General features: G+C 42.2%; 1 protein-coding gene across 1 annotated transcript; it reads right to left on the bottom strand.

Moving 5' to 3' along the window:
* OCIAD2 (OCIA domain containing 2) lies at positions 1-8,076 on the bottom strand (the record flags this gene model as incomplete). Its single annotated transcript, XM_080343749.1, has 6 exons — positions 1-82; positions 1,299-1,404; positions 2,414-2,461; positions 4,502-4,555; positions 5,400-5,493; positions 8,017-8,076. The coding sequence occupies 6 exons, from the start codon at positions 8,074-8,076 to the stop codon at positions 1-3; spliced, it is 444 nt and encodes a 147-aa protein (XP_080199875.1).
* Positions 8,077-18,018: the final 9,942 nt, after the last annotated feature.

The raw sequence follows: 18,018 nt of genomic DNA, 5'->3' as shown, positions 1-18,018 counted from the left end.
CTAAGATGCTGCAGGAGCTGAACCTTCTTTCTCATTTGATCTCCGTTTTGCTTCACATTCTTTGCAAGTATGATGACAATGCCTACAATATTGAAAGCAGAAAAAATAGTCAAGAATTTTGTTGGGTTTCTTTTAGTACCACCATATAGCATGCTGGCAAATGTTCTTTAAGAAGTAATCTCTTGTCTATGTTCTCCAAGTATTGTAACTGATTTATGGGACATAAACTGCAGAAAATTAAATCTAAATAGCTCAACCAATAAAACACCATTAATTATTACTCTTAACAACCATTTCCCACAATCCCCAAAATAGAACAGGATTTTCTAAGACAGAAAAGACAGTTCTTACCATTGTACCTATTAATAATGAGCAAACAGAGGTAGGAGCAAGGCGTATAATACAAGAGAGTGACAAACAGCCACTTTGTGTAACACCAAGTGAGGAAAGTAATAGCTTTGTTATATGGGGGAAGAATAGAAACAGAGAGAGATGTGAACAATGAAGAAGCTCCCCATTATCAGTCAGGCATTTTCATGAGTGTAAAAGCTCACATTGGTCTGGAGGAAAGACAGACGAGAATGATTTTGTGGAAAGGATTTTTGGAAATGCATCTTGCGTGTGAAAGGTGCATATGAGAAGCCATACTGGTAACTTTTAAAAGTGAAGAGTATGATTTGACAGGAAAAAGTACTTTATATGAAGTTTAGAAAACAATGACTAAAACATAGGGGTGACAGGAGGCAACGACTGAGATCTATTGTATGGTTAGAGTTGCAAGGTGGAAAAAAATCCCCTTGCAGTTGTGCTCTCCATGGCTTGGCATATCAGTATGAGGTTGGGCAAAGCCACAGAGGAGGAGGCTGGAATGTGGGTTGAGATTGAAATTGTTGTTAAAATATGGGGATAGTGTAAAAAAATAATCTGCAGTACATTTGGCTGGATGTATGGTACAATGGAGGACTGAAAGGGCTGAGCGATAACATAGAAGATTGTGAGACACTTAGAAGCACAATACTAGATGAAAAGAGAACTAGTAACTATTGTTCCATCACACTTAAAAGTATGATAATTTCATTTAAAGAATGGATTTCCTAATGACAGATATTACATTGCGTTTAACTAGCATTTTCTGAGGAATATTTAGTAGTTTCTAATACTGTCATATATAGCCTAAGAATATGAATAGTAACTCATGACCTGATCACAAAATTTAAGTTCATAGTTCTGCTGTGTGTTATTTTTACTATTGTAAAGACAATTTTGATCTAGGATTAATGTTTTAAATAAGCACAAACCTTTTTTGTTGTGGACGACATGGTACAATACCAATTTGCTGGAACTTTTTTTTGCATTCTCCTACGTATGACATCTTTCCAATGGCAAAACCTAAGACACCAGCAACTATAAAGACAGATAACAAAACATTGTCAATACAAGGGCCTAAATCAAGAGTCTGCAATTGGCTCCATTTTAATCGTATGACAAATTGTATGTAGCATGTCTTCTCAAAACATGTCACAAACACATGTGAAGTTACACAGGATTACAGGGATGATTTCAATAACTACTGAAAACCAGCCACATATTGGTGAGACATAGCAACTGCAGGAAAAAGATACTGCATTCACCTGGAATTATAAGATTTCAGATTTGGAGGAGGAGATTATGGAGAAAGCCCACAGCAAAATTAAATCACAATGCCAGCACCGATTTCTCTTGCCCTTGTATGTGCACCACGGTATTTCTGATCATTGCACTTCCAACACCCATCTTCTCAGGGGTTTGGGGGAGCTTGACCATCAGCCCGCCACACTATCATACTCATTATACTCATTATACTCATTTCACTCATTATAGGGTCAGAAAAAAAAATATTATTTCAACATTCTCCATTTTCTCTTGAATTTCTTCTGAAGAAGGAATCAACTTAAATTCTTGCAATTTAAGAGCCATATTTCTGTACAGTTTCTGTGCTTTTATTTGGTTTCTTTATCAATATGGTCATGAACTAGACAGTTAAGATAAATCAAATGAACATACGAAAAGGAAGATACTATTTTATATATACTGTGATGGGCCCTTGATACCATAAACTATGTGATTTGCTAAGCATGGCTAATCAGTGAGGTTGACATTATTTATAAAACAAAGGTGAGACTGGATTTTTTACCAGTTCTAGAGAATATATTAAATAAACATAAGCTGCTACTGAAAATGTTTATGTTAAAAGAACCTTATTTCATACATTTATCTTTAAACACAGCAGAATTCTGATTTCCTAAAGCACTGCAGTACATCTCATAAATTCCAAAAACAGAAAGAAAGAAAGAGATTCAAAGACATGCATCTAAAGTCTGCAGATTGCCTGTAAATAACCCTTATTTTCCTTTTAGAATAGGGTACAACTTACTTGCCATCTTAGGTAATGCACCAAATCTTGGGCTTGCTGAGAAAATGCCTAAAATAAAAGGGAATATTAAGAAAGCTTGAGGAACTCACCAGCACTCAAAACCAAGACAGTATTTTTTCTACAAGCTTTTGCATTTCTGAAGGTGAAGACTGTACAAAAAACGTAAAAGTTAATTAACTCAAGGCACCTTCTATTCCACTAGTTCTTAGTGAATCTGGTTTTGTGCAGACCTAAGTCATAGGAGGAGAAAAGCCTGGACTTTGCAGGATTCAGTTCAGGGGTTCTGAGTGTAAATCCACATAAAAAGCAGCACAGCTGCCACTGGTGACACCTGCGGGACTGCAGGCCCAAACTATTCTTCAGTATTTTTCTGTGGCTACTGATGAAAACTCCTGTTAAACTGTACCACTGGTATCTAGCCTTCTCCTCTGGAGATGAGAGATCAAACATTTTGCCCTTTAACAGGAGAATACAATGTGCTGAACAAGAAAAACAAAATGTTATCTTTAGCCGAAATCTGCCTTCCCAGAGTTAACACCAGCAGGTGGAACCAGTACCCTGCGAGCATGCGTCTCTGGCAGAGGAGCGCAGTGCTGCAGAAGAAGGCTCCGCGCTGCAAGACGAGCGTGGCAAAGGGAACACTGTTTGCACCGCTGCATGCATTCAGTGTGAATGAGGGGCAGAAGCTCCAGCTTCTTCCAGAGCCCATGTACTGTGCAGTGAGCAGAGAGTTCAGACAGAGCAGCAGACCATCTATGCTAAGGGCAAGGGCCTTCGCCCACCGGCATCTATGCAATTTTACAATGGGAAGGGAGGAAGAAAATTGGTTTTGTTTCTAAACAGCCCCCCCTTCTTCCAATTTTTATTTAATTATTATTTAATATGGGCATTTTTTATTTCACAGATGATAAGAAATGTCCAAGTGCAATGGAGAGAAACCAAGAAGCGTACCCAGTGCCAGAGGGTGGGATGTTAGCTACTGAGAACCCCCCCAGTGCCCTTCCTACCACTGCTCACCCTTTTCCAAATGTGAAATCCTTTGCTGTCCCTCACACACTCTCCTGTGCTCCTTCTCTCCTCATCTGCCTACAAGCTCCTACGTCAAGGATGCAAAAGGGAACCCACACCAACCACTTGAGGTATAGCACAGCTTTAAGGTTTTCTACTATAGTCCTCCTGATCATCTTAGTAGAAAAAAAAATTGATGAGGAAGAAATCTGGTAATAGCTGCTTGAACAAAACAAGGAGCTCGCAACCATACACAGTGAGAAAAGGCTGAGCCATTTCCACCTCCTCCATTTGCTGTCTCCCACCACCCACCTCTTATAGCCCCAGGATTCTTTTCTGCTTCTTGCTTCAGGTCCTTTGATTTCTCTCTTCTCCTACCTGCCCTTGCTGTAACTGGCTGCTGCTGCAGGCTGAAGGACTGCCTGATTTGCTCCTGTGGGACACTCCCATCTTAGCGGTCTTCAGGGTGGATGCCTTTCGCTCTTTATCCATTATTAAAGACCCCCAGAGGGAAACTCCACATTGCAAGGTGCAATGTGGAGAACCAGGCTCATCCACCACATACACAGAATACAATTCTCTTTCGTGTTAGCCTGCAGATTGCAAGACATCTCTATGAAAAGCTCTCTGTCTCCTCACTTGGCAGCGTTCCTTGTCTCTTTGCACCAAAGCTGCATTCATATTGAGACGTGGTCACTGTGAAAACATTGCCAGCATTTTTTCAAATAAACCAAGAGAGCTACAGTACCTGATGCTGATGCCTCTGCTCAGGTTGTATGATGCTCTGCCTTACAAGCAGCCCCAGTGAAGACTCTACTCAAAGACATGTGACCGTGGTGACAGAATCCAGTCAGGCATCACTCTTTAAATCCATTAATTCTCTTTTCAGTTCATGTTATTTTAAAAGAATGACTGTGGCAATGGATACATAAGGATCAAATCATTATAACAATGATAGTGATGAGTGAGAGAAATATTGATCTTGAAAAACACCAGGCTTTAGGGAAACTTGCATTTCAGTAGTAATTCCAGAGTCTCAACTTCATAATTTGGGACCATCCTGTATTTTTTTATTTTTACCTTTTGAGACAAGCCCCTGGGTGACAAGCATGCTCCCAAGAGACAGAGGAAGAGCTGTAAAAATAAAAAGTAGTACCTGGTATTAGCCAGAATTTTTTACCTATTTGTTAAACACATTACTCTTTTTTACATTAGATGTTTTATATGTTTATAATGTTGAACACATTACTCATCTTCTAAACATTAACTTTGCATGTCGTCTTAATCACCTATTCCATCTGCTCATTCAGATTATTATCTCTTCAAAGTGAGGATGTGCTCACACAGCAACAGACATCAGACGTGCTGTAGCATCTGGAGCTAATGCATTATATACATTTATTAAACAATAGCTTCCATAATCTGAATATCTCCTCTCATCCTGCAACACTAATAACGACAGCAGCTCCAATTAAATGCTGAAATCCTTCTCAACCTTCTCCTTTCAGAAAACGTCTGATTTTGGAAGAGATTGATGTGGTGGACTTGAAAGGCACTAAAACACTGAGTAAGTCATCTTTTAGACATCCTAACAGCTAGAGAATTTCACAAACCCAAGACATATAGCCATGCCTGCCTTTCATTGAAAGGCAAGAATAAGTATGTCATAAACTAAAACAATACTAAGGTTGTTTTAATAATGGACTTCAAGACTAGAACAAGAACTAGAACTAGAGAACTAGATTGTTAAATTAAGTTCGTATTAACAAAACGCTTAATTCTGCCTTTACCTATAATTCAATTAACCCTATAATAACATATTGCTCAACTTAAAATAAGGTGACAGAGTTAACCCACAATAATATTTCAACAAAACCCAATGTATTACAATAAACAACATGGCATTTTGCAGCCAGTTTTGCATAATCACATCAAAAAGTAATTATCAGTGTGATACAAACAAGTTTGGATCACTTACCTCTGTACCAGAAACTTTCCTTTTTGCATTCTTTACGGATCCTTGCAACTTCTCCAGCATCATTAGTTTGTGAGATTGGACAATAGAACATTGGCTGAAAGGATAAACCTGGGTTAGCTTATTAAAGTTAATCTCACAAAAAAGAAAAATCAATTAAAGAAAATAAATTATTTAAAACCAAATAAAATACAATGCAAAAAACCACAACCAAACAAGCAAAATTCCTTCTTCTGTTCATAGCAGTGTGATGAAATACTTGATGCCCCAATAGAGAAAGAACTACAAAGGTCTTAATTTAAAACCACTCATCTTGTTAGTCGGTACTTTCCTAAAACAGCTTAGCTGCTGCTTACCCCAAAAGTATATTGCTTTATTTCTGTCAGCCATTTCATTCTCGTGAGCTACATCAGCTTTCTGCAAAATAAATGTCAGGAAATAAAGGCAGAGTGGTAGTTTCTAAAAATGAAGTTCTGCTCCTTACAGAGGTCAGGTTAAACTCATTAAGGGCAGATCTTGCAAGTATCCAGAAGAGGGTCATCATAAACTCTGTTGGATTTCCCCAAGTAGCCTAACTTTCTCTCTAAGCAGTTTAAATATATTCATGACATTAACTGAACTGGCTTCACCTTCATAATAATTAGCTTGCAGACAGGCTTCTTTTAGGCTAATGGTAGCTCTTGGTGTTTTTTTCTCTATTTTGATTGTGAGAAAAAAAAGATGACAGTAGTCTCTCTTGCATTCTGCTATCCAGGGTATTGACACGATCATAAACAGATTATTTTTCTTCCTTTAAGAGACAACTGTTATCAGTGTTAGCACTTGTGGTCTCATTATTGGACCTATGAAATACACAGGTGTGCTGGTTTTGGCTGGGAAAGAGTTTATTTTCTTCATAGTAGCTGGCATGGTGCTGCGTTTCGGATTTGTGACCAAACCAGTGTTGATGACACAGGGATGTTTTAGTTACTGGTGAATTGTGCTTGCACCATGTCAAGGACTTCTCTGTTTCTCAGGCTGCCCGGCCAGCACGGAGTCGGGGAGCGGGCACAAGAAGTTGGGAGGGGACACAACTGGGACAGCTGACTCCAAGTTACCCAAGGGGTACCCCACACCATGTGACGTTGTGTTCAGCAATAAAACCCAGGGGAAAGAAGGAATCATCACTAAGTTAAAATTAATTGAAATGTTCCCATTTTTTCTGTAAAAACATAACATCTAAAACCATACTTATTCTTGAAAGCAAAACCAGAATTCATAGAGCAAGTAGTGTCTTGGGGAAAAAAAAAAAAAAAGCACATTAGTCTATTACAGGATTCTATCTCATTTTATGCCTGACTGATCCATGATTTTGTAACTGTAATAATGAAATACATTTATTGGCTGCAGCCACACATTTCACATTTTAGCTAATTAATATCTCCATCCTTCTTCAAGCACTGGCTCCCACTAAAGTGAATGGCGGTGCTGCTTGGGTAAACCGGAGAGAACTGACTCCATTCCAGGCCCTAGAGAACCGCTCCAAATCGGTTTCACAGCAAGGTCAGAGCAAATACAATAAAATCCAAACAAGCTGAGTGAAAGATAAGGAAATGACTGTCAGGGCCCTAAGTGCACCGACAGGCTTTGCAACTGTTCTGCCCTCATACACACCCTGCCAGAGGTTTAGCTGCCTGGACTCAAAGTCAGCTCTAGCATGGCACAGTTGTGTAACACTGAATTATTAACAGATTGCTGTGAAAACAGCAAAGCTGGGAGCAAGAAGCTTTGCCCAGTGCCTTTGTCCCTGGGCTCAGGAGCTGCATTTAAGCTCAGGCCCTCACCTTAGCTGTGTGGCAGGTATGCCTGCACCTGGCCTCTTTCCACAATGATCCCTACCGACCCTTGTTAACTTGATGTCCTGGCGGACCATCAGACTGGTCCTTATTCCTATGGACTCGCCCGGCAATCACTGTACTGACTGTTGGCTTAGCCTGGTTAATGTCACTGCATCTGCTCTGCTCCTCTTTTTGCGGTACTGTGGAACTGTTCTCCTTGTCCCTGATGCCACAACCCCTGCCTGCCTTGCTGTCACTCATGGCTCCTGGGTCACCTGTCCTTGCAGATCAGCCCACTTAAGCTGCTCTCTGGCAGTGACTGGAGGCAACAAGGTCATACCACATTTAAATTCCTTGCGGTTAATTACATGCTTACATCATAAAATTGTAAAATCTGCACCTCCGTGGGTAGCAGAGGAGAATGCTCAGCAACTGTAGAGCTGGAAGGCAGGTTCTTGTGCAGTATTGTTCCTCTCTCCACTTCTGAATACACACACACATGCACACATGCAGCTTGATGGGGACAGGTTATACTGCACTAGTACCCAGACACTAGGGCTCTACCAGTTCATAACTAGTTTAACCAGCATAGCATAATTCAGAGCCCACTATCTTAAAACTCAAAAGCTCCTAGCCTCTGAGTGTAGTGAATTGGGCAGAATAACACATAGCACTTTCTTCTCTTCATTTATATGATTAAGTTAACAGATACCTGTTTCTGTCTTCAGTAAGCACGACCAATGTAAAATCACAGTTATTCACTAGCAGTAGCATCAAAAAAAGAGGGAGGAAAAACAGCTTACCCATCCAGTTTGCTTTAATGGAGATGTCTGACTTTCCTGTTGGGTTGTTTCGGAAGACATTGTCTCTTTCCTTGTATTCTGCTGCTGATCTTGGTCAGCAGAAATTGTGTTTCATGCCCAGCTACCTCTCTTTTGCCTAGGGACAAAGGTAAAAAGCCAAAGTACCATATTGATACTGTAAGTTCAGTGATAGCATCCAGTAAGCTAATGATGCACAGTTTATAGTACAGTGTTTCACTTATTAGCAATACAGAATTGTTTATTTTTCAAACAGGGAAGTAAGTAAGTATAATTAGATGCTGGATCATGACCAAGCAAAACACTCTCAATCATAAAGAAATTAGAACAAATACGAACAAGTAATCCAAAACCTTTATAATTTTTACTGTACCGAAGATCAAAAGCTTTGCTTCTTGAGCATGCTGTCCAGAATCATTGTACTACTGTCCTCATTCCTGTCATTTGAAGTTTTGACTCCACAGGACCCACAATGCAAGCCTACCACAAACCATGTCTGTGTTTCCAATAAATACAATCCAGTTACAAACATGCTTAAAAAAATAAAACCAAAACAAGCAAAAACCGAACCAATCCGCTATGAGAACAAATAGATTACAAAGAGATTTAGAGTTGCAGTCTTTCATGCCTGAGAATCACATTGCTAGGGAAAAGCAAGAAGGAATCCCATTTCTTTCTGGAGTAATTCAAATGTATAAACTATGGCTTTTACTTAGCACCTTGCTGCATGGTCTGGCACTTTATTTATCAACATACAGGTCACTGTAGCTTTTAAAAAGGTACCTTCTGAGAACTGGGGCACTGAGCAATACGAACGTGACTGCCAAGGACAGAGTTAAACAGGAAACATGTGCAACAAGTTAAAAACCTGAATGCTTTTCTGCACTAATAATATTGCTATATAAACCACTTCCTGCACTTTTTTGTGTGTCAGTTACACAGCTATAAAGTTCAAGCAAAGTCTGCTTCATCCACACTAGATATTCAGACACCAATGCTTTTTAAATGATGGAACAGAAGCAACACAACCTCCTCTACCCTTGGTTAAAAGACCCGAGCATTGCATTCACACCAATCTGCACTTTATTCTCAGTCACTCTCAAAAATTACAATGGGCAGTGGATCTTTGAAAAAAGACGGTTGCAAAAAAAAGCATCACTGGAAAGTACTACTGACTGATATGTTTTCTAACAGCTGCAACAGATTTTAGGTGCTCATCTTTTTCATGAGGATAAAAAAGTTGAGTCCCTGGCAAAAATAAATTAATAGAAAAAAAAATTAAAGAGTATAAATTAGGTTATAAAAATTTCCAGCTTGCCATTAACCTCCTGTATTGTCTTCAGCATACATTTCTCCAGAATCATAAATAATTCAACTATACTTCTGCTTCAACATAACAAAGAATCCCCAAAACATGCAGCCCTTTAAGCAGCTTTGTGGTACCCTTCCCACTTGGAAAGAAAGCTGAAAGCTACACTGGCAGGAATGAAGCAGAGAGACACAGGTGAGGTCATCAAAGTATTATTTAATCTAATTATTAATATTAGTACTTAGCACACATGCTGCCTCCGGAGGACATCAAAGGGTTCACATACTTTGAGGCATTGTATCTTGGAATGACAACCGTCATCCCCAAAAATAACTTCATTTGCACTGACCTATTGAAGAAATATATTTTTTACTTTAACACTGATTGCTGTTTTCTCAACCTATGTAACTGTTAGTGTAACAGTTAACTGTATATTCTCTTAGCTGCCTTGGGAAGAATTCCTCAATTATGTTATTCTGTTTAGCTGCAACACCTATATATACATTCAATGTGGTTTGCAAGGATGAAATATTCAAAAATCTTCTTCCTATTCTACATGAACTGTTCTGTATCATTCACTTATTTACAGAAGAAAAGGCTTATACAAGACTCCTGAAAGATCTCATGGTTTTGATTCGTCTAAGGGGTTGATAAGGAACCAGCAGGCAAGAAGATAGCTAAGTTTTTAGTATGTGAAAATTACCAACTTCGTATGTTATTTCCAATAAGAAGCCTCCTTCCAAATAGGAATGGTGAGCTTATAATTTCGAAGATTACTTGGGGAAGAAGGTGGGAGCCAAATCATCATGTGTTAGCTGGTATGTACAGTTGACTGTGATCTACAGTGGAGATACTGTGCATTTGCCCAGGGCAGGTGCCACTGTAGTACCATGATCCATATGAACCCTAAAACAACTCCTCAGGACTTTGCAGAGGTCCTTCGAGGACTGAATGCCCACTGTGAAGAAGAGGGGAAGGCTCGCTAAGATGTTTCACTATCATGTTTCACACCCACCTTCTGAGCTGTTGCTTTGTTTTAAATCCAGGCTCTTATTTCGCAGGAGAGTCAGCAGAGCAGCTGCACCAGGTGTTGGATGAAAGCTCCTCACCACCAGCTGGGTGGACACCACCTGCCAGGGACAACAGGGCGTTACTTCGCGCTCGCTGCTTGCTCTAAAGACTAACGATGTGGCTGGGGCCGCGCAAAACGCCGGGAGCTCTGCGTTTGGTAGGAGGGGAGCGGGGCTGCAGTCACGGCGAGCGCAGGGACCGCTCTTGTAAAACTGTCTGAGACCGACCTTCCCCTCTGTGCCGTCCTGCGGAGAAGGGGAGCGGGCCAGATGCGGGCGGTAAGGGGAGCGGGCCAGATGTGGGCGGTGAGGGGAGACTCCCCCATGAACCGCCGCCTGCCCCCGTGTCCCGGATCGGCCCCCGAGAGCTGCGCCAGCCCCAGCCTTCCGACCGACAAAAATATCCGGCCCCGCGGAGCTCAGCCTCCCCGGCACGGAAAGGAGAGCCTGACGCTCCCCGGGCGCGGCGCGGAAGGTGACTGGCGGCGGGCCAAGTCCCCGGGCAGCGCTCACCCTGCCGGGCCCTGGAAGAAAGGGACGGCGCAGCCCCTCCGCAGCGGGGCCGCACTGCCCAGCCCGTGAGGAGCAGGAGCCCGGCCGCACCACAGCGCTGCCCGGGCGGGAACCTGTTCTGTTCCACCGCCCCAGCCCCCGAGGGCGGAGCCGCTGCCCGCACCGCGGCGCTCCAGCGCCACCTCCTGGCGGCTGGCGGCAGGGCCGGGCGTCAGCCAGCGCGGAGCGGCCCGGCAGCGAAGGCGAAAGGCCGCGCTGGCCGGGGGGGGGGTGCGGCAGCACCGGGCAGCGCCCCGCCGTGCTACCCTCACCCCCTGGCTTCCCGGTCCCACGCGTGTCTGTCACGAATTGAGCAGTTCACAGCTCCTGGTGGGCTGCTCCGGGAGAAAAACAAACAGCGAACGCGCTAAGCAGGCTCCTTCTGGGTTCTCTTACTGCCCCCAAAACATTCATAATATTGGTTTTCAAGTTAACAGTCACCTAACAGTGTATGACATTCGGTGCTGGTTGAGTGTCCTACTAACTGAAAGAAAAATATTTTGTAGAATCACAGAACGGGTGGGATTTTAAGGGACCCCTGGAGATCATCTATTCCAACCCACCTGCTATAGCAGGTTCACCCAGAGCAGATTGCACAGGAATGTGTCCAGGTGGGTTTTGAATGTCTCCAGAGGAGACTCCACAGCCTCTCGAAGCAGCCTGTTCCAGTGTTCTGGTACCCTCAAAGTGAAGAAGTTTCTCCTCATATTGAGATGGAACCTCCTGTGCTTCAGTCTGTGCCCATTGACTCTCATCCTATAATTGGGCACCACTGAAAAGAGTCTGGTCCCATCCTCTTGACACGCACAGAAATGTAAATGAAGTGTAATGAAATAATGTTCTTTAAAAAAGAAGTGACAGATTCAATTTTGATCATTTTGAAATGAAAAAGCACAGCTTACCTACTTTGATTTTATGATACTATGATGCCTATGTACACAAATCAATACATTTTGATATCAATATTACCAAGAAGTAAATAAAAAGTAAATGAATAAGAAAAATACTTTGATCAATCAAAAATAATCTTGCAAGAAAAAGTTATTCTGAAAATGTCAGTTCGGGCGGTGGGCGATTGTTCCTCCAGGAATACTGAAAAAAAGACTTGTGCCACTTTCCCTGAAATGAGAAATGCAATGCCTTTCTTTAACGATAAACTTCATAAAACAAAGCGTGTAAACCTGAGGTTTACTTTTGTGTTTAATATTTACTCTTTTTTATTTTTTTTTTTTAGTGAAACATAGTTTTCAGTAGAGTATCCTAAATGGTAATATGACACTTTAGTGCTTATCTTGAAATGAACAGCTTGTGAGATCAGCATTATACTTCCTTCTCTTGCATGACCTTGGCATCTCAATTTCATAATAAACATTATGTAAGTCATAGTTCATTTTCTTAAGTCTGAAAAGGCTTTTACATTCCTTAAATCTTCGCTGCTTGAAGCCCCTTTCCCCAGAGTATTTGCTCACTCTTGCCAGCCAAACCAGACCATTGGGCTTTGCTGCTGCAAAATGTGCTCTTCACATGGAGGTTTGGCAGAAATCATTTCCTAAAACAGATCTCAAAAGTGTACCTATATCTCCTGTAATCCAAGATCTATCCTTGAAATAATATCTAAAAAAAAGATTCAATAGACACTGGCTATACGCTATTTTGAAAGCTACAATATACAAGAAAATGCCATATGAGGCGAGTCCCTAATAAGCCATTATTTCTTAATTGTTTCATCTTAAACTGGTCATAAAATGAAAGAACACCGGAATGACAATTTCTTCATGGGACATATGCATGCCTGGGTATAGTGGTTGCTTGGATTTTTGCACCTTCCTGGGCAAAAGTGTCCATTAAAAAGAGGTTAAGACTTCTTTTTAATTTTAACTTTAAAGGTAAAGTTGGTTATCACCATTGAATATGTTCCTCAAACACTCTTTGTTCTTAAGATTTACATGAAAGTACTTCAGACCTATGCAAAAGCGATAAGTTGGTGGACAGAAATCAATAAATGTTAGTGCTTCAGAAAAATAAACACAAACCAAAAGAAAGATCTTTAACCCTCCCAGAATAAAATCAAACTTACACATCAAAGAAAACAAAACAAAACAAAACAAAATCAAAAGATACCAAGAATAAAATAACCAATAAGCAATTGTATCCTCGGCTAAGGATTTTTCTACTGTCAGAGTAGAAAGAGGTCAAGGAGTTGAGACCTCAGAAACCCAGGGAATGTTTACAGGCTCTGTCTGCTTGTCACAAGAACTTCTAGAAAATGCTGCAGGGTTGCCAGGATCCTGAGGTTCACCACATTCACCAAAGACAAAGCCTTCCCAGTGTGTGTGTTTAACAGAAGCATGCCATGTATGCATACAGCACAAGAGAAGGAGGAACTGTTACCAAGTATGATACATATGGTTTGTTTGTCCATTATAAAATCACAAAGACTGTTAATGGCTTAAAAATTCCCCAAGAAACAAAGACATGGAATAATGGAAGAACAGTGTGGTTACAAAAACATATCAGCAATAAAAACACTTAGAGCATGGAAAACCACACAATAATTGCACTGTAGGGCACTGTTCTCATGCTAATGGGAGTAGGAGTTAAGGGTGAGTGAAAAGGCATGCAAAGGCACAGCAGGAAACAGTCAACATACTTCTGAGTAAAACATTAAGCTGTCCTCACTATGTACAAGAAATCATGTAATAGTTTTCTATGTCCTGGCTGATTCTTGGATGTACTTATTTCTATTTTACACTTGGTCTGGCCTATTGTTTAGAAAAAATGAGTGCCTGACAATTATCAGATGTGCAGGGCTCAGGATTTCCACTTCTCAGCAGGAAGAAGCCAGTTAAATGTCTGCAGAGTTTTCTCTTAGGCTGCACAGCTATATGCATAATTTCTACAGAAAAGACCTGCAACACTAGCTGATTTCAGTGGGGTGACAGGTGCTTAGATCTTGTAATCAGACTTGAGTGTACCTGCCATTTCTAATACATATTGAAATGAATCAAGAGCTATTATATGGAGGACATATATATATGCCCTGGAATTACTCCAGGGCAATGTTTTTGTACTATGTCCCACAGAACATTTTACTGAAAAAGGTCTTCAGCCAGTCTCAATATTTACTTGTCCTATGTTTTAGGGCTAATTTACAAGAGATGAGGTTACACTCCAGCCCAGGTGTAAAAAATGAACAGTATTTTCAGCCAACATATTGTAACCTTGAGAAAAGAACCACCACATTAATGTTGAGTATGAATATGCATATAGAGTTTTGCATAACGGGTATAAAGGTGATGATTAAGAAGCTTTACACTGTTGTGCAAACAGAATAGACATTTAATGACCTGCAAGTCTCTCTGTTTTCACTGCGACTGTGGCAGGTGCTTAACTAAACTCAACCACTCCAGCTTTCAGAGTTGCTTTCCTAATGCTAATTTGTGCTTGTATTTTTGTGCTTTTATTCTCTGCTTCTCTGCAACTTTCTTCTGCTTCTTAGCTATGCCCATTCAGGCACATCTCTACTGGGCAATAAGCAATGACAACTTCTCCCAGGTGTCTGACAGTTCTCTTAAATTCCATATGTTTATTTTGGGTTTCAAAACATGCTGGTATTATAGCCTGACCCCAAATAAAACACTGTTTTTTACAATCACGAGCTTTGGAGAGATTTACCCCTGTCAATGCAAATATAATTGTGGGGCTGCTATTTATTTTCTGTTAAATTCAGATAATTTTTTATGTCTGCCTTAGATTATAGGTATATTAAACACTATTCTAAAATGAAGATGCACCTTTTTCTGTGAGTGGAAACCCCTACTGTAGCATGCTATCTTGGTTTTGCTGCTTCGCCAACATTGTATTCTTGTATAGATCAAATACCACTGCTTTATTTTTTATCAGATACACATGTGGCACTCAAAGAATTAAACAAATATAGTGAAAGGCATTCCTACACATACGTGTAAGAGAGCATCTTGTAAACCTTGACTTTTGTATTTAAGGCATGTTTCATTTCAAAACACATTACACCTGAAAACTCCCTCCTCTTGTGCCCAGATGCTTATCTGTGTGCCAGGTCTATGGAGACAACTAGAATGTAACTTGTTATGTTTGAAGACAAACTTGGTGGTTAGTAAGAATCTCAGAGAGAATACCCAGAATGCAATGGCTAAATCTGTCAGGAATTGCATTATGAGTTTAATGGAAGCCACAGAAGCAAGTCAGGTTCATTATTCCAGTCGTGTCTAGTTTTACTGGAACTCCACCTCTCAACCATGAAACAAGATACTGTAATTACAGAAGTGTTGCAAAATCGTTTAAAATATTTATGGCTGAATACATCCTGTGAGCCTCACACTCCTGCTATGCAGCTACAAAAGCAGCCACGTTCCGAGTTTACTCTGGCCAAGGATCGCATCTTACAAGTTCCATTTGTGTCACGCCACAGCAAGATGAAATGGTGTCATCACTTGCGTAATCCTAAACCATAAGTGAACTTGGTGATTAATCTGGGATGGCTTTTCTTAAATGAAGCAAACAAAAGATGCCTTTAGTTACATGTAACTTGGAGAAAAAAGAAAGTCATTAAACCTGTGAGTCTCATTCTTCCTCCCTGAGAGAGGTCAACTTCTCCATCAAAATACTTCAATTATTTCATGAACATTTGAAAAATATATGTGTTCTCAAATACCAATCAAAATTCAGAGTTTCTGTAGGTAGCCAAACACCATTATGCTGCAGGGTTAATTAATTACTGGATTGTGAAACTACTGGGACAAACTTGTCCTTAGTACTCTGCCTCTCAAATATATTGTGTTAGGAATGTATTGCTACTAATAGGTCATATTTATCAGGTGTCAGGGGTTTACTCCTATGAATGTGGAGTTTCATAGGTGGCAGGGAAAGAAAATGCAGATCATAAGGTTTATTTAGGATGGGGTAGCAGGTTTAATGCAAATGAGAAAATATAGCTGACAGTTTCATAGAGGGGTGTATAAGGATCAACAAAACTTAAGAAGATGACACATTCCAAGAGCAAAAGGGTTTTTTAGTTCTTAGTTACAAATTCACTTTTCATGCCAAAACCAAAATTCTAAAATTCAGATTTTGCTTATGTAGTCCTTGTGCAAGAACTTGGCAGTTGTGATCATGGCTGGGTTCATATACCTCAGTTCTAAAATTAACAAATGAAGCAGCTTGTCTCAACACAGGAATCTCAGCAAACAAAATGTTCCTTTTGGAGGTTTTTGCACACAGGATTGCTTATCACAAGTCTTCAGTCTGCTATAAAGCATTATGATGAGCACAGCAACAATCTGAACACCCCCCTCCCAACCCTCTAAAAAGACAGGTAATAACAGTTAATCAACCATGTATTTATGTGACCAGCAAGTGGGTCAGCTCCTCTGTTCCCTGTCAGTCTGCAGGATGACAACCCTTCGCTTCTCTTTTGCTACTTGGTGTGACTATCCAGTGGACAAACACTCCTTTGCCAACACAGCAGTGAAGAGGCAAGATCTACTCACCCTTCCTGGTCACAGGGCTGTGAAGAATCAACTCCAACATGCCTGGTTTAACTGAACATCTCTTCACCGCCACCTCCCGACACGCCATCCTCCATAGCTGTGGAGCCATCTCGGCATTGGCTTTGCCACCGTGACCACCTCTGGACTCGATGATCCTTGTGGGTCCCTTCCAACTCAGGACATTCTATGAGTCTATGATTCTCTGTGACGGCACAGCCACCAGCGCTGTGTGGCCCTGCTGGGGCTCAGCCGGCTCTCCAGCCACCCTCCATGCTCGGCCAGAACATCAGTCTTCTCCCTCGCCGGCCAGGGCATAGGGATGAAAGGGACAACTGGCCCTCAGTAGCCAGAAGCTTGAGCGAGCCACCATTTCTGTCAGCGAGGGCAGGCGGGCCAAGGCTGGTGTGTTGAGCGGCGGTGCCCCGGAGACGTCCCTCGCACCGTAGCGCTCCGCCAGGCGGCGCTGCGGCGGGCGGGGTGAGGCGTGATGGGCGGCAGCGCCCTCCCCGCACGCGAGCCTCGGCTCCGGGCGAAGTGCCCGCCGAGCCGGGCCGGACGGTGCCGCGGGGCGATGTTCCCCCTGTGGAGGGCCGTTCTCTCGGAGACCTTCCTGGGTAGGTAGCGGCGCTGCTGGGGCCGGCGGGCTGTGCGGGGTCGCGGTGGAGGTGCCGGTCAGCCTCCCTGAGCCCCGCCTGGGAGCCCTGCGGAGGGCTCGCCTGGGAACGCCGTAGCGGGGCGGCCCCGGCAGCGTGTCCTGGGGCTCATTGGCAGCGTGTCCTGGGGCTCACCGTCCGCGGGGAGGGACGACGGAAAGCTCCTCCGCTGGAAGTGAGGGAACAGCGGTCACTGCTGAGGGTTCTTTTTGCCCTCCTAGCGCTGGAATGCCTTTTGTCTCTTGGATCAGCCCGGGATTTACTTCCTGCTCTCAGCCAGGTGTTTGCACAGGTGTTGGCAGAGCCGGTACCGAACGGGGTCGCAGCGCCGAAGGGGCTCCTGGAGCCCGGTCCCCGCGGGCGCTGGCGGCATCTCCTGCAGCGCGGAGGGGTGAGCACAGCTGGTGTGCCCGGACAGGCGTCCTGAGCGGAGAGCCGCGCTCCGGTTTGCTGGGATAAAGCGGTTAGACACTGATCTGGCTTCGGGGAGCCCTGACACTGTGGGTGGACTACTTATGTAGCCAGTGTTGTTCCCTCTGAACCCCAGCCCTTTCCTAGCTGGAGCGCTCCTGCACTGAACATCCAAGTAGGAACCACGGCCTGAGTAAATGAAGAGCTGTTTTCTTCTCTTCATTCTGATCCCTGGAAAATGTGTTTATTTAACTTGAAATAGCAAGTGTTTATTCAGAGAAAGTGGCTACTGGTACTTGAACTACTTTCAAATACATTTGATAATCAACATTTGATATTCTACTTTGGAACTATAAATTAGTATATTTTTAAGTAATCTCCAGGAAACCATGCTGTTGAATATCTATGATTTTTTTATTCTCTCTTCCTCTTTTTTTTTTTTAGGCTACATTTCTTGGTCT

Source organism: Nesoenas mayeri (genome assembly GCF_963082525.1).
Source record: "Nesoenas mayeri genome assembly, chromosome: 4".
NCBI lineage: Eukaryota > Metazoa > Chordata > Aves > Columbiformes > Columbidae > Nesoenas > Nesoenas mayeri.
This window is presented reverse-complemented; position numbering and strand designations above follow the sequence as displayed.